A 26,367-nucleotide genomic window follows, 5' to 3' on the forward strand; every position below is an offset into this window, starting at 1 on the left:
AGCCTTAATATGTAACTAACCTGACACTTTGGGAGATTTTAAATTAAAATCAAATTTCGTGAAAGTTAAGTAACATCGTGCCTCAAATTACTAAATGCTAATGTCAGACTGAGCAGATCACCAAATAACGATAGCTAGGGTAGCATAATCAGATATTGGGCGAATGCTAGCACTAAAAAACACGATTTTCTCAGTGTTTGCACTTTAAGCAAAAGTTATGAGAATTAGCTACCTACATTAACAAAAACAGTTAAGTTTAATTTATTGTTTGCCCCCTAAAACTGTCATTTTGTGATGCTACAGCAACTACGTTTACATTGTTGAGTTTTGGACGGAGCTGCACATGTTTCCTTGCAGCAGATTTACATGTTACACAAGACATTTTAAGAATTTGAATTGTGTAACATGATTTAGTCAGTTTTAAGCTAAGGACTACTTACCTCATACACAAAGTTAGTGATGGATTTACGAATAGCTGGTTACAGAACCTGAGAACGGCCACAATTGCAATTTTTTAACGCCATTATCTCGAGATCAAGTGTCAGTTATTTCATTATTTTGAGAAAAAGGGGCCTTTATTTCAAGGAGATAAATTTACAAATTAGTTATCAGGAGAAAATGAGCTTTGTGATTTTGGGAGGCAGTTGAAACTGTGTGACATTAGTTTGCTTGTTGCACTGAACCATCCAGACAACCGCAGTTGGAACTAGTTCTTGTTTTTCTCTTTGTTTTGGAGAAGCAGAGGACCGTGTGCCACTGTTTCAGTACAGTTTGTCCAGAATGAAGTGTTGTAACAGAGAAGTGTTAAATTGTCAAACACTTTCCCCCTGGTTGTCTAATTTTTTTTTTGGCAGTGTCCCGTGTGACGAAGCTCCACCATCTGACTACCAAAGCAGGTTAAAGACAAACTTTGAAACTGATTGAAGAACAGCAGCCCACACAATGATTACCACCTTTTTTAAAGGCCTTAAAATCATCTTGTAACAACAGATGATGTGGTCCTCCACCCACACAGTCCTGATGACGCGGATTAACTGAGTTTCTAAGTGTTAAAACTCTTAATAAATAATAATTAAGGATGAACCTTCATTAACTGACTGTTGCTCTGATGCCCTCCAGCACCTCCTGGACACCAAACAAGAACCTGTTTACCAAAACACCCTCAACTCCAACATTATCTTATCCAAAGTATTGAAATGTCTCCCTTTTTCTGATAATCTCAAGGCACTCTTTCATTATTGTGCTGTCATTTCTTTTTAGGTTAGACTTAAGGCTTAATTCTAAAAACCACTGGGGCCGTAAGACAGAAATGTCCTGACTTGCAGACAGGGCTGAACAGTTAATTAAAATTTTATCAAAATGGCATTGTGACCTTTGGAAATTTTAAATTATAGGAGGCACAATGTGCGTCATACTAACATTTTAAATTAAATCATGTTGCAGAAATGTCCTGGCCTATCGTAACATCTTTGTTTGGTACAGATCCTTGCAAAAAACACCCCATAATGATATGTTTTAAATGAAAATGAGAATCATGATGTAAAAATTTGTATTCCCTTTAATATTGAAAATGAATGTCCCAAAAAGAAAAATCTTTGGATTTTTTTGTATGTTTCAGTGATAAAAAAGCTGTTTTGCTTGGCAATAGAAGAAAAGTACCGTTGATTGCTGGGTGTCCTAACCTGAGATAAGAAAGTACAACGTAGATGTAAGATGTACAGGATTTAAAGTTAGGATTTTCTTTCGTAATACCAAATTGGGAAAAATCTGAACTTAAAACAGGAAGTTTCTGTAATGTGGCCCCAGGTCACTTTGCGCTGTGAGGTTTAGTTTTCTGTAACCGTTGATCGAACCAGATGAGCTGCTGTTTGAATGTGTTAAAAACTGTAAAACAAAAGTGAGCTCTGACTCAGTGTGTGGAGTTATTACAAAGAGATTTAAACTGTCTTTGGTCCAATTTTTTCACATGCAGCACTGAATTTCCCCCCTGCGACGCCAAGCCCACACAGAGAGGACTGTGATATCTAGAAAACAAGTGCAATAAAGCCGTATTAGAAAGCTTTGCATTGGTGTGACTGGGTTTTCGCAGGCTCGGCTGAAATCCACAACACTTCTCTCTACATACACAGACGTCTACAGTCTGATTGTCACCTTCACTGAGGTCACAATCCAACCTGAAGGACAGCAAAGGCCACCAATTTGTCAGCTCTTGTATTAAATAAGACATTAACCATTGAAGTGCAGCTTCAAACTGCCAGAGAACCGACTCCCTTTTTAAAGACTGCATCAGTAGAAAGTCTAAATACACTGAAGGGTTCCCAGAGTTTCCTCCATGGCGAGTAAAGATGAACAGAGCAGGTTTTTTAGGGGCTCCATGTTTTACTTGAAGTATTTCCCTTCAAACAGGGCCTTCTCGAGTTCCTCATCCTCCAGAAAAACAAAATAAGATGATCACCGGGTCGCCCTCTACAGGTCCTCTGTGTAGATGATACAGGGACTCGTATCCTCACTCGACTCCAGCTGCACCGTGGAGACGAACCAGCGGCGGGAGCCCGTGGCGTTGTAGTTGAGCGTGGTGCGGTAAGTGTTCTTGGCGTGTTTCGGGTAGATGATGGTGGTGCTCCGGTAGCTGATGGGCTTCTGCCGCGGCTCCAGGTACACCTGGGACTTGTAGCTCCTCCAAGTGCAGTTCCGCACCGCCACCACCGTCTCGCTGAAGGAGGTGGCCGTGGGGACGGGGGCGCAGTACACCTGGTCCTGGTAATGCTTGTCAGAGTCGTACTTGACCGCTGAGTTGCACCTGGAAAAGAGAGGGCAACAAGTCTTATTATTATTATTATTTTAACAACCAAAAAATCTGTTGACCATTTTCTTGATTAATTGATTAGTCTTTTATCAGAAAATGATGAAAATATTGATCACTGCTTCCTAAAGCCCAAAGTTTCAACCCAAACATACAGTATTCAAAATATGGATGAATAATAATCTCTTTTAATATTCTATATGAGGTTAATTAATTATAAGAAAAGAAAACTGTTATAACTTGTTAATAATAATAATTTTTTACAATCTAATTAATAACCTTACTATAAATAATTTATAAGTGTTATCTTATCGTGAAGTGATACTGTAATTGGCAGTTTAATTTAATAGTTGGCAACTAATAAACATTGCAGCTGTACTGAATCAGAAACACAACTGAAATTGAACACTAGGTGGCAGTGTTGACGAGAGAATACTGATCAAATAACTGAACTGTGTCTTTCTGTGTCAGAGTTTTCTTACTTGATCTCCTGCTCTGGTTTGGGGTTGACCTCGATGCTCTCTCCGAAGAACACGGGGTGCATGCGAGTCTTGGGGTCTGTTCCTGTGGAGTTGAGCAGCAGGTACGGCAGCTGTGCAGGAAGGAAACACACCAGAGTCACAATCTCGCGCAAACATCTGTGAACTGTTGAACTGTTGGTAACCAGCCTGCCAACGTGTCCATTCAAGGAATTCCAGTTAAAAAAAAAAATGCCAACGTGTTTGTTTGGGGGTTTGAGCACAAAAGCCCAAATTAAAAACACTGCAGTCCCTCCACCCTCTGCAGGAAAACCAGCTCCTTGATCCGCCCTGACGAGAACTCGCCGGGTCGGTGGAGCGACTGTGACTACAACAATTAGGCAGAAACACAGCAGGCAGGCAGGGCAGCAACAACATTTTAATTCATATAATTAGACTGCGTGGGTCCTGCAGAATGAAGTGTTGGTGGTAAATCACAGCTTTCACTGCGGTTCAGGCTGGTTGGAGACGTGTGACCCTCACACAACCTGTCTCTCTGTCTGTGTCTGTGTGCGGACAGATGTTGGACCTACAGTAGCTACAGATGAGTGTGTGGAGCAGCTGGAAGTCGGGCTGAGTGACACTGTTAGAAACAAATAACGAGGCGACGTTGAAAGATTTTATTTTTGCCCTGAAACAGGGAGGTCAGAGGTCACATCAGAACGAGTTAGAAAGTCTCTAATCTAAGTCACCTGCTGTGCTTTTTGTCAAACTTCTTGATTCTTCTATAAATTGTGATTTTTATTGGTTCAAAGGTTTCCTTGTGTTACAGCATTAGTTCTCTGAGAATCTCTTTCATATCCAAGTAAAATTGGTATGGTAACTGAAATAACCTTAACCGAATCGAAAGCTTGTGAATCAAATCCCTTTGATTTGGGAAGTCTGAATCAAAGTCAGCCCTAGCTGCAACTAATTATTTTCAGAACTGATTCACCATGGACAGCGCAGGATGTAAACATTAATGGCGTCCTCCTGGCTGAGCTGCAACCTCTCATCAATGAATAGATGCACACTTGCAGTAATAGAGTAGATGACTATAGTTCGGTGGAAATAAAGTAGTTCCTAACCGGGTCACGGCTTCTGAAAGGAGACGCTGTTGAGTTTTTCCAAACATATGTTTTTGGTACTTTGAGCACCACAAGCCGAGTGATGTCTAGTTCTATTATATTGGAGAGAATGTAGAGATCTGTATGGCCGATATCTCCAAAACTCTGCAATGCACACTAAAAACTAGCTATACTTTATGATAAATAGATGATACATTTTTAATTTGGGGGTGAACTGTCCCTTTAATTGACTAACTTTTTTTATTGGTCCAAAATTCCTGTTGCATGGCACATAATACTGGTTTGAAGTTGTAACTGGATGATGTTTTAAGTTGCAATAATACAGTGCTTATGATACAATATTTTGTTAATTATTGTGATTATTTTCAAATCTAATTGTAGGAAACTGTCATAGTAAGAACACACCACCATATGGACAAAACCTGCATGAAAGAATTTTTTTATTTTAATGCAATCAGAACAGTGGGTTCTGCGTATCATATATGTGTTCGTCACAGTTCCTTTATTATCCAACAACACAGCATTAGTTTTTGTGCAGTCTGAGAAAAGATCTGCGCTGATTTCTGTCTGAAGACTGCATCTGAAATTGCGATATGCGATACAGTTAATGGACATGATCAGCTTTTCATGTTCACTAAAAAAAAAAAAAATTAAAATCGTGATGATGTGATATTTATTGAGGTCTGAAACAAACATGTTTTCTTTCTTTTGGAGAACAAGACGTTTAGTTCAGGGCATCTCTGCATCTCTAATGCTGTTTTCTCATACAGTTTTCCTTTTTCTAAAAAAAATGCGATTCGGTTCTGGTTCTGCAATTTGAATATTGCATTTGGCCATACTGCAAATTTATTGCAATTTCAATTAATTGTGCAGCCCTGATAGCTGAAGTGTAATACATGTTTGAGAATCACAAAACATGATATTGCAATACTGAAGTGTCTCAGTATTTTCTGAGGCCCCTAATACTGAGTACCACAAACACATAATTGATGTTCCTGTAGCAAACGTACAAATATTTGTTATTTAATTTTCATAGGATTCATTCAAAGTAACTATTTTAAGCTGTGCACAGCAGCAGATGGGTTAAGTTCACCTCAAGATGATACACTGAACTCAAATAACTGCATGAAACAGGTCTGTTTTAGTCGTGACCCCTGACCCCTGAGTGTCCCCTCTGAATCCAAACCAAGCTGCACCGATCAGAAACACAGATACGCTGTGTAGAAAGGTCGTAACTGACTGTTTTCTGTGCGTGTGTGTCTAAACAGTGACCGATCTGAATCAAGTGGCACCCCAACCACAACTCCAGCTCCTCTCACATTTCACAGGGAGGCTGTCACATGCTGCGGTTTGGCCGCAGTGAAGCGCACATGCCACTACAGGAGACGAGCAAGAACAGGCCAAGGGCACAGCAGAGCGCCGTGTGAGGCTCGTCTTACCTACGATCACCAGCGCCACACACTCTCTGAACGCTGGAGTTGAACTCACAGCTGCTGCAGGAGTGAAAACAGTCAATCTGCAGGCCGTTCACTTTCTGCTGCTGCAACTTCATGACCTGAAAACTCTGTTTGAGCGTGTGACTGTCTTTCCTCTGCTGCTCCGGCATCCCAGGTATTTCTGCACCGTGTGTTCTGGCAACTTGTGCAAAGTAAACATTGGTGAACGGTAGGCCAGTGGATCCCCCAGTGAGCACACAAAGCATGAACCCCCCTGGAAGCACATTTCTGCCCAGGAAAAATAGTCTGCAGCTGAGCGGCCCACACAATGTACAATGCACAATGCAGAGCTGCAGAGACGGACGCCAACTCAAACACACCGTCTCCAACTGCTGCAGGCCTCTGACTTTACATCCTGAGCGTGTGTGTGTGTGAGTGCGTGAGGACATTAATGTGAGAGCATCAGTGTCTCACAGCGAGGCAGATTTAGAAAAAGTCATGAGATCTGTCTCCGCTCTGTCCTCCGGTCTAATCCACCGACACTTGACCGGTATCCTTCAGCAGGACATGAAGCACGAACTGTTACAGATTACATGACCACAGTCATACACTGTTAATATGAACTAGCTGTTTTAACTGTAAAAACTTAATGCTCCGACTGCCTTAAAATTTTAAGTTGACTGAATTTACGAAGCAAAAGGACTCATGCACACTTTTTTTCTGCACTAGCAATCCAAGATTAGTAAAATTAACCTGAAGGATGTCATCGCACAGAAACATTGTTAAACTCGTGGATTGCTCGTGCAGAAGACTGTGAGTCTTTTTGTTTTGTATTGTTGACTCTTTTTCTATGCACCTGTCTACTTACTAGTGTGCAGAAGTTTTTCTCTCAGTTGATTGAATTTGAAAACACAAGTTGAAATAATTAATGATTCAAATGACTCCTTCTTGAGAAAACATTAAGTTGAACCAACAAACAAATTTGATTTCCTTTGACATTTTCTCAAAGGAAATCAAATTGGTTGGAAATCACAGGAAGCTACAATGATTGGTCAGAGGTGGAAAAGTTGTGGTGATTGAAGAGAACTGCAAGGTTGAATTGCAACATTAGAAATAAATTTGATTTCCTTTTATATTTTCTCAGTTTGAAACTTCAAATTATAAAAAAGAAGGCTCTCAGGCCAGTTTTAAGTCCCATGCAATGCGTGCTGGGTAGTATAATCGGTCCCTCCAGGATTTCAAAGTCTTTTTTGGGCAGATTGTTGCAGCCTAAACTGCCTGATTTCACTGCAGCTTTTTTTTTTTTTTTTTTTAAATGTGACATATGTTGCAACACATCACTGACACGTTTGACGGTTATGATTGGTGGAGCTCATGGGAAGCTACAACAACTGGTCAAATCCGAAGAAAGGTTGCGCTGATTAGACAAAATAACGAGATTGTGCAGAATTCCCAGGGAATTTTTGCAATCGCAACTTTCCAATCAAATGAGTTGATTGGACTCTCAACAGTACGTTCATTCAACTCATCATGTCAAGTCATAAAAATGCAAGTTAGAAGAACTCATTTTTATAAAATCTGAAAATAAATGCTAGAAATGAATTAACTTGAATAAATTTAATAAAGTTAGTACTGAGCCCTCTGTATGACCTACAAGGTAACAAGGCCTTCTGCGAGCAGATTGGCTGTTTCTGTTTCTTTCTTAATGGTTGCCACTGGGTCCGATTCTTTAAATCAGGTGAACCATGTCAGCCAGTTAAAAGGAAGCAGGAAGAGATTCTAATTTAGATCATTTTATTTTCAGCATTATTTTTGTGCAGTGGAAACACTACCTCCTTTGTCCACAGGGGGCTCCAAAGTCAACACAACATAAAAACTCCTTGTAGTAACTTTAAGTTAAAAGGAAAAGGTTAGTTGGTCCCACCAAACTCATGTGTGATTTTTTACAGTGTCAGACATATAAGATTAAGTTTAATATAGATTATCCAGCGTCTGCATAAATTTGACCCATGCAGGTTTGAAAACAGACAGATTGTCTGAGTGTTTATCCACGTTTAATTTAGAAGTGAGAGGTCATCGCTTATGCAACAGCCTGCAGCCGCTCTAACAAGCCCCCCCACCCCAAAATAGACCCTGAGGATTGTTCTTAGGTGCTACACAAAAACAACACAAAAATAGATTTGGAAAGCAGAAAAACATGGAGCGCATTTATGCCTCTGCTCATCTTGCTAACAGCTTTAAAAGAAAAAATCAAAAAATCTGATGGAGACGTTTGATTCTTTCCACTCAGACGGGATTAGAAACACGAGCAGGAGCAGGAACACTATCAGGACGGATCTTTAAACGGGAAACCACAGAGCAGAGGAGCCCTGCTAATCTGAACCTCCAGAGGATTACAGGAGCTCTCTCTTTTTCTGTTTCACTCCCAGGATGCAGCGCTGCATTTCTGAGGCCTCCGTCAGAAAGTTTAAAAGCCACCCTGACCTGTGCAGACATGTCTGAAACTGGGAGTGACCTGGAAATGATTTTCAATCAAATCAGCCTTGTTATGTCATGTGTGACACAAATCACTGCAGGATGTTTTGCCCTCTTTTAACAACAATTATCATTAGTTTCCACGGAAAATATTCTACTGCATGAAGTATCATGTTTGTCCTCAGTTGAACATTATTGCCTCAGGTTGCACTGATTATTTGAGTGGTCCATTTAAAATACAGCTGTTGCACATATTGCTGGAAACCACCTTAAGGTATAATTATTCTAAACAAGTAATAGAATTATGGAAGACTATCAGGGCCAGAAAAAAAACATGAAAGGAGGAAGACTTTTTTAAATTTTGCATGTCTAGAATAAAATTGGTTGACAATTTTGACTTTATTCTCAACATTTGACAAGGAATGCAACTCATGATTGTTTTCAATATCTGCAGAATATTGTCATAAATATTGTTGACACTATAAAATGTCAAAACATGAAAAATGTTCAGCATACTTTCCCAAAACCTTCAGTCTTCAGATATCTTTTTTCATCCAACCAAAAGTCCCAAACCCAAAGACTCTTCATTTACTGTCATAAATAACAAAGAAATGCACCAAATCTGGGCAATGAAGAAGCTGGAAACAGCAAATGTTTGACATTTTTACCAGAAAAGGACAATAAAATGATTCATGATTTATCAAAATAGTTGGAAACTAATTTTCTCTCAATCAAATTATTGTTTTATTGACTGATGATTGTAGCTCTCATGTCTACTTCATTCTCAGAATCCAAAACAACAACAAAACTCCTCTAATTTCTTTATTTTATTTCTTTATTTACTGTTTGCCTCAGGCTAATATTGAAAATTTTACTTTATTATTTAACTGCAAAATTTAACAATAAATTCTTCCTCCTCTCATTTTTTTCCTTTTTGCCTGGCACTAAAATTCTTCCATTGCATCATCATGCCCAAAATATTGTTTGGATTTTTCAGGAGATAATTCAAGAAATTACAACAATTGTGCCACCTGTGTGCACAAAAAGTTCATAAAAGTTCATTAAAACAACTTAACAATGGCTGAATATTCGCCCACAGCAGTTTGGCCCTATTTTGTTCATAATGGTTTCAGTTTTCACGTGTGGACTTGGTGGTTTCTGTGGTGGGATTTGAGCTCAGACGGAGCTGAGGCAGATATCTAACAGGGTTATTATGAACAGGGACACTTTTCACGGCTGATTGCTGAACGTCCTGTTTCTGTTTAGTTTCTATTGCTACCACAGACCCAGACACTGTGAACTGAACATTAATAAATCCAGAGAGACTCTGGCTCCCAGATGCTGGTTTGATGTATTTTTAGCATTGAGCAATCATTCACATTTAATTCATCTGGAGACTTCGATTAATCAGCCTCACAGTTTTCTCTCTGTCGCCTGCAACTTCATGTCAGCGCCTCTCTGCTTTCATCTCGTCATTCATACAGGGGGACACTCGGGGGGGCAGCAGGTAACATCAGGTGTGCAAACTACTAATGTGACTTCAGGTTTCTGTACTCAATATTACAACTGTGCAAATACAATGCAAACACTGAAGGTCCCATAAATAAAACTACTATCTGATACAGTGGGGTTTAGATAGAGGTGGGTATCACTGGGATTTTACTGATATCAATATCGATTCTGATACTACAACAGATATTTATTGATCCTCTGTTGATACTACTTGCCATAATTTAATGACAAAAATATAGACATGACATGACATGAAAAGATTCAACAGTTAAGTTATTATGTTTTGCAGAAATAACAAGTTAAATTGTTTCCTGAGATATTGAATTTTACTGCATTTTCATCAATTGGTGTCAATCGATGTTCTGCCCCGTCAGCTGTTTATCCACATATCTTACATAAATACTGATAGCGGTATTGTTTGTCCAGGAACTTATTGATAATTTGGTACTGACCAGTCAGGAACCGGTACTTGTCAAGTACCAGACGATCAACCAGAGGGGTTGCAAGATAATTAACGAGTAAGGAAATAAGAAAAAATATACATATTCCTGACTTTTAACTAATTGTTGCTTTTCAATATGAAATATTCTAAATTTAAATGAAACAACCAAAAAAAAAAACTGTTAAAACTGCTGCCCAGTCTGTGCAGCCTGTGAAGAAGGCTGTTCGTGTTCACGTTAAAGGGTCACACGGCAGCTGATCTATTAAATAACCACTGTGTCTTTCTGTTCATTTAAAGTGTTTTCAACAGAGGGAACAGACCTGAAGCCTCATTTATAAAAATGTTCTTGTACTTGAACTTGATTCTTAAGATAAGATTTTGACGGTTTGCCTTCAGTTTGATTCATGCATAATAAAGCCTGCTTGCACAGAATCTGAGAAGAAACTTTGTAACTGAAGTACCTGTGATCTATAAATCTCAAATGAACCTAAATTGATGACACCTGCCTTAAAATCAACAATTTCCCCATGCAGCACAAATGAGAATTTATCCAGGAATAGCGGTATACTAAAACAGAAAAGCAAACTTTCTGAAGGTGCTGATGGTGGAGGAGACTGAAGTCAGACAGATACAAAGCTTGGGTGTGTGTCGTAATTGATCCCTCATGCTTCAAATTGATCATTCCTGTCACATTGTTCATAAAACTCATGCAGAGGGTCGCCAGAGGCTCTCAACATCCCGACACAGCCAGCAGGAAACTCACTCAAGTCAAGAGATAAGATCATTTCCACGTCAAAGTAAGGTTTCATAAATAACTACTCAACATTTGATCATAAGTCCATTTTTATCAATGAGGTCACTGCTGCTGCTGGCTTATTTTGAGGTTTTATAGATCTAAAAGTCTGTCTCACTGCTGTTTATAACTTAATTATGATTCTTTGACCTTCTAATCAACATGGCAGACATGTAGCCCCGCATGTAAATCCATCACAGGCCGTATCCTGTAGGTGTGGAGCAAGAAACCTGATAGTGAATCAGCGTCCACGCCGCCACTCTGCTACTGAGTGAAATAACTGTTATAAAACTTTCTGTCATGTTACTGGGAGCCCCTGGAATCCTGGCAAGGACCCCTGGGAGTCCCTGGACCCCAGTTTGGAAACCCAACTGGGTCCAATCAACTCACTGACCCTCATGACACCACATAGTTACAGAGCCAGGCTGATGCACCAGAGTGAAAAGGGCCATTACACCAAATCAGTGCAACTTACATGTTGCAACTTTTCAAACATAAACCTCATGTTTTATCTTTTTTCAGCTCCGTATCAAATAACATTTAACTATTTATAATGAGTTATGTTCAATTTCAGGCCATTTTATTTATTTTTTACAGGATTTTAAAATGGAATTTCATACAATTTGGACTGAAAGTAAAGCAAATAGCAAATCCATAGTATGCAACATAGCATCAGTACTAACAGCATGAGAACATTTAGCACCTTCAAGTTTTTTACTGAAAATAATAAAACATCCAAGAAATAATTTGACTTTCTCTGCTGCACTTACAATATGGCTGAAAATACAGAAAACAAAGTTAGATCATTTACTGGTTTCCTGCTTTAGACTCAGGTGATGTTGCTCCTTATTGATCATGTGACTTGTGGGACGTTCCACATTTTTACAGGGGGGAATGTGTATTTTTAACATATGATTTATATATAATTTATATATTCATTGACTAATATTATTGACCTGATATTGGTCTCAAAGTTATATCGATCTATATCAGTATCGGCAAACATGTTGTGTGACATGAGCCAACTGCAGCATTTTCTGTTTATTTTAGCTTTTTTCTTAATTGACGTTTAATATAGAAATATATTTTGCTCTATTTATGTTTTTTTTTATAGTTATTTATCCAGTATCGGTCAGGTCTAGAGTAACAGTAACAACCAATTAATCGATTAGTTGTTATTAAAAGAACATAAACTTTTGAATATTGGATAACATGGGGAGCGTGATCATAAAAGTAATCTGTTACATGTCTGTTATTTATTTGATAGTCGATCAATTAAAATTTGGGATGAAGGATTGTGAACTTTCATGGTGAAGCGAGGTGTTAAAGAGTGGAGGCTGAAGTCTTATTGTTCCACTGGTCTGTTGTTGTTGTTGTTGTTGTTGTTGTTGTTGTTGTGAAGATCAGGTATGTTACACGTCATGTTTTACATGATGTATCTTCAAATTACAATCAGGACAAAGTGAAGATCACTTTGTTTGATAATGAAATCTATTATACAGAAACTTTTCATGCATATTTATCAGGGTTGTGGGTTGTGTGGTAATTTATTACCTGTAATCTGTATTGTGTAGTTAGATTACAAAAATACATAATTTAACCCAGATTACATCTGAAAAATGTAATATAATAAGGTTATAGCTACATTGTCAAAGATTATTTGATTAAATTTGGATTACAAATATTATATTTAAATTGAATATTTTTATTTTCTACCGCATATCAAAGTAAGTTACTCCTCTCTGGTTGCCAGTTATGGAAACTGTGACTGAACTAATACTTTTTGTTGTTTTTATTGATGATTTATGGATAATAGAGTTTCTATTACTTTTTATTTGCAGTGAAAATGGAAATGTTGAATATGCAATGTGCAGTTTTGTATCTACATCCACTTTTTAGTATAGTGCAGTATTTTCAATGCTTGATTTTGAAGTAATCCAGAAGCATTCAGATTAGATTACTTTTTTTTGGTATTCCAGTGGATTACTAATTACAAAAAATGCCATGTAACTTGTGTTCAGTAACTGACTATCGTGATACTTGTGCATGTTTTTTGTCCTGGGAGGAAGAGAGGCTCAAAAAAGAGAAAGTTTACTGGATTATTGATGATCAGACGCATCTTCAGCACAAGTGCAGCATCAGAGGTTTAAACTGAGGAATTCAGAGACAAAGAGAGAGAGAGAAAGAAAGAGAGAGCTTCCAGATGTTCGAGTGGGACTGAAGGACTGAAGTGAAATCTGTCTCTGAGCACTAAAACACTCATTATTTGAACATTATTGGGTCTTTTAATCCTTAAAGTCTGTGCGTCAGTGAAGAGACTGACTGAGAAATGACTCTGGACAGAAATCAGACGTTCAGATTACAAGAGAATTGTCTCAGATCATAAAGTAAATCAGTGTTTCTCACCAGTTTGCCTTCTCTGCTCTCCTTTCTGTAACATCCATGGTGGCTCTCGACGGGCGTCGTGCAGCTGCCGGAGCGCGACTCGATCAGACCCGGAGACAAGGAGCAGAAGGGCGGACTGGGACTGGGGGGCAGCCCCGAATCCGGACTGTCGAGCAGCCCCTCCCGGTTCTTTCCTTTCAGACTATCATCCATCGCTTGTAAATGTAGGTGCCCCACCATTTCTGGGACGAATCAGAGCAAAAAAAGAAAACACCGCAGACGAAGTTTTTTTTTTTCTTCTTGAAGCGCTCCGAGCTGCTGCTTCTGCGCTCCTGCGGCGAAAAGAAACAAATCCTGAAAGAACTTCTTCAAGATGACTTCTGCAACCAGACAAGAGGGAAAGGAAAACATTAATCTGTGGACAAAACTCCACAGAGCGACATGAATTCAGCGTTTACTTCTCTCCAAAGTTTACTGTACCTGCGCGTCGTGAAGTGTCCACCTTTAATCCCCAAAGATATTCCAAACAGGCGTGAACGATGAGAAACAAACTGTAAAAAACCCTCAAACCTGACAACAAAGTGAAGAATAAGTTTTCTTAATTTAAAAAATTGAACAAAATGCAGTAAAAGTCGCGCACAAACAGAAAGTGAACCGTGCGTCTGGCACCGATCTGGATGAGAGCTCCTCTCTTCTGCTCCGCTCTGCTCTGACTGACTGACTGTGAGTGAGTGAGTGTGTGTGTGTGTGTGTGTGTGTGTGTGTGTGTGTGTGTGTGTGTGTGTGTGTGCGCGCGCGCGCTCTCCAGTGGAGAGCTCCCTCTTAATGATCCTGCCAGGATTTTTTTTTTTCGTACCTGGATCCAGTCCAGCCCCCATGATCTGGATCACTTCCATGTACAACCGGCAGCGGCTGCACGTCCTCCTGCAGTGGAACAGTTCAGTCTGCATCCCTGCTGCAGTGCCTCTGAGCAAGTCACCAAAAACCACAACCTGCTGGTGCTGAGATCATATTTACAACGAGCAACTAACTGATAATACATCACTGTTAGCAGCCGGACACTTTTATAAATAAAATGAACAGTCAGTAATCAGTCAGTTGGGGTAATTTTCAGTTATTAATTATACACAAACTAGTAATTAGCTGTTGGTAGTGGTGGAATTATTCACAATTAACAGATAATTATAATAATAATAATATAATTATCAATTAATTAGTTTCACAGAGAGTTAATATCACAATTGATTAATTACTAATTACATATTTGTTAAGAGTCAGGAGTTAGTTATCACTGTTCATATAAATTAGTTAGTAAATATTGTTAATAATACATCAATACATTATCATAGCAATATTTGCTACAATGCTAGCTAACTAGATTTCTGATTTCAATATCCAATATCTAGATAAAGTTATCCATAAATTATCCAAAAGTTACTCAGATATAATCCTGCAGTGTGAGAAAAAACCCTGACGTCAAACCTTGCCCAGTTTCGTTTACTTAATAAATCATCAGTCAGCTGCTTTTGTGCAGCTGTTTGTTTTTGTTCAGGAAGTGTTTTGTCACTTAAAAGGATAATTAAAGGATCACTACAGCTATTTTTCATAAGGTCCGTGTGCGTCTTTGTGTGCCCATGTGTAACCATCCTGCTGGGTGTATTTCAGGACTGGGTGGAGATGGGTGGGAACACTGTGCATCCACCAGTTACTAAAAGAGTGTATGTTGTGCACACACACACACACAGAGCAGACAAAGCAGACCTGAGCGAACAGCTGAGCAGACAGCAGGCGGAGGAGAAAGAATTGAGTCCTTGTTGATGTTCTGTCTGTTCTCTCTGTTCTCACTGTGACTCTCAACAGCAGCAGCTCTGCCAAAGGAGAAATCAGAGCACAGTACGAGCCGGTGTAGAGCTGCACAGAGCTGCACAGAGCTGCACAGAGCTGACTGTGTTTCTTAACTGGCTGATTGTATCTTTGATGGTCCACCAGCTCTCCATGGTGATTACCACAGACTGCCAGGAAATCATGCATGATGTTTTCTGTTTTTTCAGTTCTCATAAAAACTCAGATAACTCTGTGTTTGCCTTTGTTGTCTGGAGGATCGACTTAATCGCAGCCCGTTAAGCTCGTGCAGCTGTAATTCTGTTTGCTGAGAACTGTTTTCCCTCCTCTCTGTTATTGTTTTCAAGCCACAGCAGGAAGCCGTGGAGTGCCGCTGGGAGTTTTTACTGGCGTTCCCTGTGTCAGGTGTGTTTTTGTGTCATCATGTCCATCTTAAAGAGCCCATCATGTTGATCCTCAGGCATTCAGGGGATTAGTTTGGAGATCTGGTTCAGATTAGCCAGAAGATAGTGGGACACAAATGAGCATGTTTGCATGTCTGTTGTTCAACTGCAGCCTCAGTGAGGGGGAACCCAGAGAGCTTTGAACAGGACTGACCATGCTGGAATTCTGTTTTGGCATTTCATTTACTTAGTGCGATGCAGCATTACAGATCATTTTGTTTTTTCTATTTCTTTAATCAAATGTTGAAAACTTGTGGACTGTAATAACTTTAGGGATACTGTGACCTTTAACCTGTTCAGATCCTCGATCCATTCCGATGGACAGAACTTTTCTAGGCTGTTTAAATGTATGATTACTATCATCCGACTTGTCTAAATGCACAGACTCATTTGATTGAATGTCTATAAGTGAATCTGGACTGCAGCAGAGTCACACCCTCTTTTTCGTGGTTGAACTGTGTTTGAAGTAAGCATGTGATGTCATACTACTTATACATGTGAAAATAACACGTGATACAACTTTAATTCAGGATTTCTTTTTTCTAAAATATCCGTCCATTTGAAGGGACGAGGGATAATTTTGTTTTACTGCTAATTATTTATGAGTGTCTTTAGAGTATAAATCCACCATTACAATATTTTTTTGTGTTTGTTTGTTTGTTCCGCCTCATATTTTGGTTTATAACCAATCACCTGGATAGATCTTGCAGCATGTTGATGATGCTGATCAGAGAGAGTGCAGTTTTTCCAGTTGTTTTCTCTGGGCAGTTACAGTTTTATGTGCTGCTAACTAACTGAAATTCCATTATACTCTATTATACATTTTATATATCTTTCAAAATCTGACTAAATAAACCCAAAATTGGGTACATGGCTAAATAACTCAAAACAAACTACAAAAACAGATTTTTATATTTGGATGGATTGACCACAAATGTAAAAGATGTTGTTTTGTTTATGAACAGAGTTAGATTGTTCAGTTGTCACTATGACAACACGACTGTTTATCAATGGCAGAAAACTGCGTACCTGGTAGCTGATGTACAGCTCATGTCCTCTGTTTAAATTGTTCATAGTTAATTAATAGTTATTTAATAGTTCACTTTGCTGCTGTTACACCAAAAATTTCCCCATTATGGAACTAATAAAGAAATATGTTACCGTATCTTACAACTGAGTCCCTGCTGTAGTTTGATTCCAGCCCACGGCCCTTTGCCGTGTTCACATGTTCACATTTCAATTTTTTGTAAGCAGTCACATATTTGAGGACTTTAAGTTAAGTCATGAACACCAAATCAAAATCAAGTCAACTCTTTTGTCAATGCTGATCAAGCAAATCTCAAAATCAGACTTGAGACTTGCACATGTGACTTCCTCTCACCACTGTTTGTAACACATGACAGCATTTAGCTCACGCGTAACAACTTTCACAAATGAATCATCAGACAGATAAGTAAAAAAAAATCCACCTGAGATATTTTTATGTCTGTTGTTTGGTTTTTATTGCGCATGTGTCAGCATGCATCACCTTCAGTTTCACTCCATTAGCAATGACAGTTTTATATCACGAAGGAGTCACCTTCAGTGAAGTCACTGAACCGGTCGCAGTTCTTACAAATAAACAATAAGAAAAGTCATATTTTGACTAGACTGAGTTAATGTTTTCTCCATCTGTTCTCATCCATCACAGCTTCAGGGAGATTAATTATTCTCTGAAAAACCATAATCACTCATTTTGTCTGCATACCTGTTTTATCCCTCTCATTCATCCACTAATGTTACTTTGACTCTGGATATCAAACCTGTGACCTCTCTGTTACGGATGGTAGATCTGGAACAGACACCTGTACCGTTTGGCCGAGCGGCCGCCTCCATCATCATGTGGGAGTTGATTGAGGAGTTCTGCAATCAGGATTTTGTTCCTGAGAGCTTTGAGATCCCAGGAGGCTCCGAGACAGACACAGAGGAGGAGGACAGCCAAGACGTCTGCTGATGATTCATATTTTAGTGCTCCATCATCCGTCCCCCTCACAGAGCAATCACTCACATCCTGACACACACACACACACACACACACACACACACACACACACACACACACACACACACACAGATGAAAACACGAGCAGACAAACATGTTTGTATGCATAGATGCAGAAATTCACACACACACACACACACACACACACACACACACACACACACACACACACACACACACACACACACACACACACATTCCTGATGTGCAGAACTCTGGCTCGGTCTCGCTGCATTCATAAAATGCTGCCAAGCCAGCTGTGTGAGCGGGTCTGGAAAAGAGGGAGGGGGTAATACAGGTGTGTGTGTGTGTGTGTGTGTGTGTGTGTGTGTGTGTGTGTGTGTGTGTGTGTGTGTGTGTGTGTGTGTGTGTGTGTTTGTATGCAACAGAGTGAGTGAGACAAACACACAGACAGAAATTAGTACTCTAATTTTGCCCCCATGACCGATTTGTCAGGTCCGTGTTGTCAGTGTGAAGTAGGGGAGACTGGGGGAAATTGTAACACACGTAAGTTGCCATACAGCTACAGCACAGTGGCCCAATTAACCAACTGACTCTTCCCAGACTGCCAGCTTCCAGTGAACACTTCTGGGACTGACGGTTTGACGACAGAAAATACAGCACTATGGTGGGTTTCTTGTCAAGTTTGGCTCCTGGCAGCTCGGGGCTGATTTGGCTAATTTAGCTGCATGGCTAACTGAGCTAATGTAAGCAGTTAGCTACTTTGGCCACAAATAACAAAAGTTGTCAGGATGTATGTTTCTTATACCAAAAGATAACTACTGTATTTCAAGTAATCTGTGAGTTATGAAAGAAAATGTAAAAAACAAGTTACAATTGCCCCTGGTCTCCCCTACACATATTTTGTGTAGGTGTGCAGTCAGTGTGGCGTGCACGTCGGCGTGTGCACGTGCTGTCTGGAATAGCTCTCAATGTAAACAAACCACAGAGAGGCCGGTGCTGGCAGGGAGGTTGTTTTGAGCGGGCGGGGACGTCACTGTGGTTTCCACACACACAAACGCTCTTCTTCAGACTCACAGCCGTGAATCTTCTCCTCCTCCTCACAGATAGGTGACCATTCTCCAGTTTGCTCTTCTCACAATGTAAACATGAAGACTGCGCTCACGTGACCCCCTCTGCTCTGTTCTCCTCTGTTCTCCTGTTTGAGAAAGAGAACATATGAACATGCTTTGACTTGATGATGGATGAGTCTGGCAGATTTTAAATATGCCATCCAGACCTCAGAGTTCAATCCATAATGCACCTCACTCCTCTGGAGCCTCGCTGCATCTGGTTTTAATGTGCACAGACCCCTGTCTTTTCTCCTCCCTCCACTCCATCCTGCTCTCTTTTTCTATGGAGATAGATGGTCCAGTCACAACATCACCTGACCATGTTGGACCTACAAATATCTCTTAATGGCTGCCAATAAAATGCCTCAGTGGGTTATAAGACTGGGTTATAATGTCTGTGATATCACTCATTTCTTTCTGTATATTTTGACAACTTATTAATCTCTTTTACTTACCTTCTTACTTTGGGTCGAGCCTGACATTGCTTCAGACATGCAAAAGCTTACAAGAATAATTTAAAAATTTCTTTAAAAAATGTCAATTTGCTGATCTGACACAGTATTTTAACAGCCAGTGACATTGCCTCAAGATCACAACTGAATTCAATATTTCAGCAATGCATAAGAATGGAATTTTGGGTTGTTTTGCGTATTCCTCGAAAAGATATACAAAACTTCACTGTCACAATTTTGCACATACTCATCCTATGAAAAAAATTGCAAACACAGCTCTTCCTGGTTTCCATCGCGTTTTCAAACTGATCAGAGACCTTCAGACACACACGCACAAACACATGCACACATGCATTTTAACACGCTCACCCACACACTGTATGGACAGTAGATATCCCCCTCAACAGACCCAACCACCCTGCCAGAACTGTGTAATACACTCTTAACTTGTTCTATACTTCTCATTCTTAACGCCTACTGTACTTTACTATTCCAATCTTATTATTACTATTATTATATATAATACTATATATTAGTCTTACCACATATTTAACTTTAACTTTTTAAACATTTAAGTTAAGTGTCTTTAAACTTTTTTAAATCTTTCCTGTCCCCATGTCAAATTCCTGTGTACATTTGGCAAAGTGATTCTGAAAACAGGTTAAAGTAACAAAGCTCAAAGACCAATGTAAGGAAAAAAAATAACTGGAATCTTTTTAATTTCACCAAAAGAATTTGTAGCATGTAGAGTCTAGTTAGCATTCACAAGAAAAGCTGGACAGTCAAAGAAAAGAGCCTTTGATCTTGCAAACATATCTCGAAATCAATTTAATCTTCACAGAAAATCAATGAGGAGATGTTTTCTCCTCTGCCTCTTTGGTGCTATATTTCAAAACTATGAATAATTTGGATTTGGCACACAGAAAGGCATGATGATGATGAGATTGTTAGATGTTTGTGGTTATCCAGATCTTGGATTTTGGCCTTTAGATGATTATTTTTTTATGTGTAATTTGAAAAATGAAGATTTGTGACATGCAAAAGTTCCTGCTCCATGGTGTTTATTGAAAATGGCATTTTGGTAGACAGCAAATAAAACCTGGATGTGGTTGAAAACTTGTTCACTTCTTGCAGACATTTGCACTTCACTGTGTTCCAGTTTAACCTATTCCAGTTTTTCTGTATTTTTGTAAGCTGTACCTGCACATTAATAATCTTGAGTGTCTATAAAGTTGTTGTTGACATGTTTCAACAGTTCTAACTGATTGTCCCCGATCGGTCGCCGTGTTGCAGCTCGCTGCAGTCTGCTGCTGCACACTCTGTGACCTCCTTTCTCACTGAGACCTCCCTGAGGCTCCACAGCTGTTGGCCTTGCATGTTAGCAGCTCATCCACTCTCAGCTTTAATCAGTGATTCACCTGCACGCCGCTTCCTCTGACATTTTCACTTCCTCACAGCTTTGTGTGAACAGTCAATAGGTAAACACGACTGTGGGCTCTGCTTAATGTGTAACAGTCATATAATGTGGCTGGCTGTATTTACTGACACACTGAGGAAGTGATGCAGATTTAAGCTTATGGATCCTCATGTACACAGCCGCCTGAGCAATGGAGCAAACCGAGAAGCTGCACTCCCCACTATTAGCCTTAGGGGTGAAAATGTGTGCTTTCACATCCCCATTTTTTGACACAACTTCATATTTTTAAACATTTAAGCTAGTTTGGATCAAACAGTGGTTGTATTTGTCTCTGTCTTTTGCGTCTTTTTATTCTTGTTGCCTCTTTTATATTGTTTTCATTTTGTTACGTCATGTTTCCTATTTAGGCTGAAATAGGTCTTCATGTTGGGAAGGTGGTGTGCAATGATGCAAACTAAAAATAATTATTTATTTCCCTCAGATGCATTAAAACCAAAGTCGGTTTTGAAGATAGAAGAAATGGAAAGTACAGATATAAGTTTGTATGTAAATACAGCTTATCTTTATGAATTATACTGGTGCCGAACTGACAAGAAGACTGTCAACTTTTAACACCTTTTATCGTGGGTTTCTAGAGTAACTTGTTTTTTACGGACACATAAGAAATTGTCAATATGTCATATTATTTAAAGGGGGTTTGGTGAAATACTTTCCCCGATGAATGCAGGGAGTTTTAGTTTCATTCAAACTGCCATGCATGCTATTATGTATATATATTTTTACATTTTGTCACCATTACAGAAACACACGGTAACTGCTAAGGTTTGATAAAGTTGTCTGACAATGACTGCATCAATTACTGGTTTGATTAATGGTTTAACGTGTGTCTAACAGCAGCTTGCAAGAAAACTGTTGCCCTTTGTGTGGGTTTATCTGTCAGCCACTGCTTAAAGTAGAGAACACAATGAAAAACTAATATTTAAATACTTGTATCTTAATAATAGTGCAGTATAAATTGCGCTTTGTAGCGAAAGAGAAGTTGTACTGGTCATGACTGAAGACTATTTTACAGAAAATGGCACTTTCAGGTGTTAATTAAATGAATTTTTTCCTGTCATCCTAATCTTACACCCCCACTTTTATCTACAACTACATGGATCTATATTCTGCTTAGGTACACATGAAGAGATCATTTAAAGGCATGAAACGTCATTAAAAAATTGACTTTGTGTGCAGACAGTCAATAGTCAGTCTCTGGTTCAGATACAGTTGGTGCACATGAGTCACAGATCTGTCAGACAAACACCAGGGAGGGAGTAGGAGTGTCAACAGTATCCACCCTGAGAAAAATGAAACGTGGACGGAGATACAATCTGCGCTTTGTGTCCGTGTGTCGATCCTCTGTGTTATTTATTGACTGAACGAGGCGTACAGTGGTCACAGGGAGAGCTGGGCCATGTGAGCGGGTCGGCGAAGACGAGAAAAGGTCACGACAGGGCGAAGAGGACGAAGAGATAAGAGCTGTTTATGTTTCTTGTCCCATTCATCTCCATTGACAGCATTCATCTCCACACTCAGAGAGAAAAGGCCCTGCCCTTTGCCCTCCTCGCTGTGCGTTTGAAGCATAAACACGTCCCGCTCTGGTTCCTGACAACAGCCCTGCCTGTTTGCTCAGTGTGTTTGCTCAGGACTGTGGTTTGAGTGTTACACAGGTAGCTCAAGGCACAAAATCAAATGCAACAGTTTGAGACCGATGTGAACGTGACAGCAGCTCACCACAGTTAACATAATATTTATCGCCCTGCTACAATCAGAACAAAGTGATTCGTTGTTGGGAGAACAAACAAGCTGTGACTTCCTCTCCTGTGACAGAAGGATTTATTCTTCACGATATGTTTTCACCAGAGAACCTCGTCTCCGACACAGGTGGAAATATTCTGAAGAGAACCCCCAGATAGGGTTCTGGGTGGAACCATTGCACTATAGAAGGGTTCTATGTAGGACCTCTCATATGGGGTTCTGGGAGAAACCTTTTACAGATGGTTCTAGGTGTAACCCTTTGTTAGGTTCTAGGGAGAACTCTCTGTAAGTGGTCCAAGTGGAACCTTCATAAAGGTTTCTACCAGGAAAAAAGAAGGTTTATTCTAAGGGGACAAGCTGTAGAACCCTTTGTGGTTCTAGTGAGCACCACTCAGAGTTTATCTCGAAGTGATTTGTGCTTCCTGATTGAGAGCAGCTCAGCGCTGCTTGTGTTTCCCATGGTGCTTTGTGTTTGCCTTCTCGCCTGCAGGGATATAATGACAAGCGTGGACCACCCATGTCTGCTTTGGCCTCAGTGTTATTTAAGGAATTCCCCCCAGCTTCAGTGTGTGTGTGTGTGTGTGTGTGTAAAACCATAAGCTTTAGTTTATGTTTGCATGCTTGTGCTTAAGCCAAAGTGATGAACCTTTATTTTGAAAGGTTGACATAAAGATTTAAGGTGATTACACTGTAATAACTGATAATTGATCATTTTCTTTGTCATTACACAAAACAAACATTTATTTAAAAGTTGATGTGAAGATTACTGTGTTTCTAGGAGTGTCTGTAGGTTTTTTTTAAAAAACTATTTCTCCTCAAAATGCATAAAATAGTAATAAATCACTTTAATTGCCTCTTATTTCTGTTTACAGTTACATTTTAACGTGCTGGAAATAATTCAGATATTTATACCTTACTTACTTGTGCTTCATGAGGATTTCATACTGTTTATTAATATGAAGCTGCTTAAACCAAGTTTAATGTGCATATTAAAGAGCTTATTAAATGATTAAACATGTACAAATCATTTGTAGGTTGGTGTAACATTGTTTGTCCTTTCATGACAAAATATAGATATCTTATTTTGTCTTATGACATTGTTACATTGTTAATAGTTTATACAATGTACAAATTATTAACAGGTTGATTTAAACTGTTTATATATTTACTTAAAACTAATGAAACTTCTTCTAGAACCTCAAGTCCCATCACATACGACTGGCAAACGGCACGACCCGGACAACAGCCCAACCACCCTACGGACAAAAACTCATTCAAGCTGCAACCTCATTCTTTCAGTCACTACGCAAAGCTCATGACCGTAGCAAGACTGAAGAACTAAACCCGGCCTTCAGTCAGCAAGAGGGTGAGTAGACAATGACTGAATTTTCATTTTTGGGTGAACTATCCCTTTAAACTCCTACCCATACTGCAGTAACTCACCCCAACCAGGAGCGAGAAGTCCACTGTTTTCCTGCAGAGAACCATGGCCTCAGACTTGGAGGTGCTGACTCTAATTATTTATATACTCACTATAAATGGTAAATAAAGGGGGTTTCATCCACTGTTGACTTGGAGTGGAATAACTAAAACAGTATGATGCCCTCAGACTGAGATCTGAGCCAAATTCTTTTTATTCACTGGGTACAAAGTTACATGCAGAAATGTAGATCTATAATCACTCTCAGTGCCTCTGTCAAAATCAATCAACATAATCCCCCCCCCCCCCCCCTTATTCCATTTCTCTCTCTCTGCAGAGTCTGGAGAGACAAAACTGAGCAGCAGTCACAGGAGGAGCTGTTGGGTGAACTGTCGGCTGGAGACTTCAGATGAAGAGTTTCAGTAGCTGTCCATTCCTCAGAGGTCAGAGGATCTGCTGTGGAGGACAGTTTGCTACACCCTGATAACTACGGTTGGTACCGTGCACATGCACCTAACCTTTTACTGCAACACAAACAATTTCCCCCCAGAGATCATTTAAGTATTTCTGATTCTGATTATGAGTCTGATACATATATAGCAAGAACGCTGTCATGTTTCCCAGAGGAAGCACATGATATCCTTCCTTATGTTGTTGTTGTTGGCACCACTACCACAGTTATTGCATACTGTCATGTTTCCCCATAAATAGTACACATTTCACATCCTGGTGGTTTCATACTAAGGTTTCAGCCATGCAAAAAAATCTCACACACTGTTTTAGCATACTAAGCAGCATGCCAGTAAAGAATTTCTGATGCAGTGGTTGGCTTACATTAGCAGAAATGCCAAAATCACATCAACGAAAAGTGAACAAAAATTCAGCAACAACTTATCTAACAAGCTAATTAACCACCTGAAGATTTGTTGTCCATGGAGGGTTGAACTTCTTCGGCGCTCGCTGCAGACGAGCTAACGTCAGCTGAAGCTACTGCAGAGGACTTGGTCCTCAAGTCTCTCTGCTAAATGGACAAGCCATACTGTCCACCTGTCCACATCTTCCTCTCACATGCAAGTTCATACACGCTAGTGCCTCCTTTTCTTATTTTGAAGTTTTCAACACACTGCCTTTATTTTACATGTACAGTGTGAGCACTCAGGTTGTGTCTTGATGATCGGACCGCACAGTGTGAGCACATAAATCTTAAGCTTTGACTTTACAATCGCAGACAATTTATTCATACAATAGGAACTGGAATTAAACAACATTTCTAAACTTGCACAGTGTATGCCCAGGTTAAAGCTACTGCAAGGAACTTTCATACTGTGTTGATTTTGAAGCCCCCTGTGGACAAAAGCTGCATTTTCTTTTACATTTGTCTTCAGTGGAGGGTCAAACTTCTTCAGCACTAGCTGCAGACAGGTTCTCTGTCAGGCTATCGAACACAGCACTCTCTTCAGCCTTTAGATATAGTTTGTGTTTGACCAGGTGTTTCCTCAGGTTAGGCGTCTTGCCCTCGCCAGTTTCACATGCGTCTGTCTGTGTCGGGTTTTGAAAAGTGTAACCACTCTTGGTAGTGCTTTTGGCTATCCTTCGGCCCTGATGTAGTCTCCCTCTCTCTTCCTCCCAGTACTCTTTGGCGCGTTCACATCAGCCTTGTTTAGTCTGCCTCAACCAACCACTGATACGATCCAGATCAACAAGGACACACACGGAACCTGATGGTGCTCCATGATGTACGATATCCAGGTAGACACTGGGACCTGTTGGAAGATTAAAACAGGACTGAACAGATTCAGGAACCTTTAGGTGTCTTTAGGTGCCCTAAATTAATCTCCTCCCGAGATTTTGTCACAGATTGAATGTGAATGGTCCTCGATAGTCCAATATAATTTGGTAGGTACCCTTGAAAGTACACGGTTTGATACACAGCCCTACTGGCAACAAACTATTTCCTGGCTCAGCTGGTTTAGAGAGGAACAAACTGCTGTCCATGTGTTTCTTTCTGCAGTGTCAACGCTGTACATATGTTTCCAACTTGTTGAGCATCCTGGGTGCATAGGAACTCAGGAAGCTGGGTTTATGGGAAATGTGGTTTAAATTTAGAAAAACGCTAGCATTCATGAACATCACAACTTGAGAAGTTGAAACTTGAAAAATAGCTACAACAGCATTCCTTTCTGACAAAAAAAGTGAGAATAATCAAATTCAGTGTCCTACTTTCTCCCTCCTCAGATTCTTTCCTCATCATTCAGTCAGTTAGTTTCACTCACTCACTCACTTACTCACACACTTTCTCTCTGTCTCCGTCCACACCCCCACATTGTCTTTTTTCCACCCTCAGTCTGACATTGCCTCTTCAATGAAGTGCTGACCTCTGACCTGTCAGAGATGGACCTCTTTCCACTGACTGACTGACGCTTCCTTCCTCGCTCTCTTCCTTCCTGA

General features: G+C 39.8%; 1 protein-coding gene across 1 annotated transcript; it reads right to left on the minus strand.

Moving 5' to 3' along the window:
• Positions 1–1,771: 1,771 nt before the first annotated feature.
• rflna (refilin A) lies at positions 1,772–14,149 on the minus strand. The gene is made up of 4 exons (XM_084729430.1): positions 13,912–14,149; positions 13,453–13,811; positions 3,286–3,395; positions 1,772–2,800 (listed from the first exon to the last, which is right to left on the minus strand). Exons 2-4 carry the CDS (start codon positions 13,669–13,671, stop codon positions 2,467–2,469), a joined length of 663 nt encoding a protein of 220 aa, XP_084585556.1. The 5' UTR covers positions 13,672–13,811; positions 13,912–14,149; the 3' UTR covers positions 1,772–2,466.
• Positions 14,150–26,367: the final 12,218 nt, after the last annotated feature.

This window comes from Lutjanus erythropterus, chromosome 10 (assembly GCF_056507025.1).
Source record: "Lutjanus erythropterus isolate fLutEry1 chromosome 10, fLutEry1.hap2, whole genome shotgun sequence".
NCBI lineage: Eukaryota > Metazoa > Chordata > Actinopteri > Lutjaniformes > Lutjanidae > Lutjanus > Lutjanus erythropterus.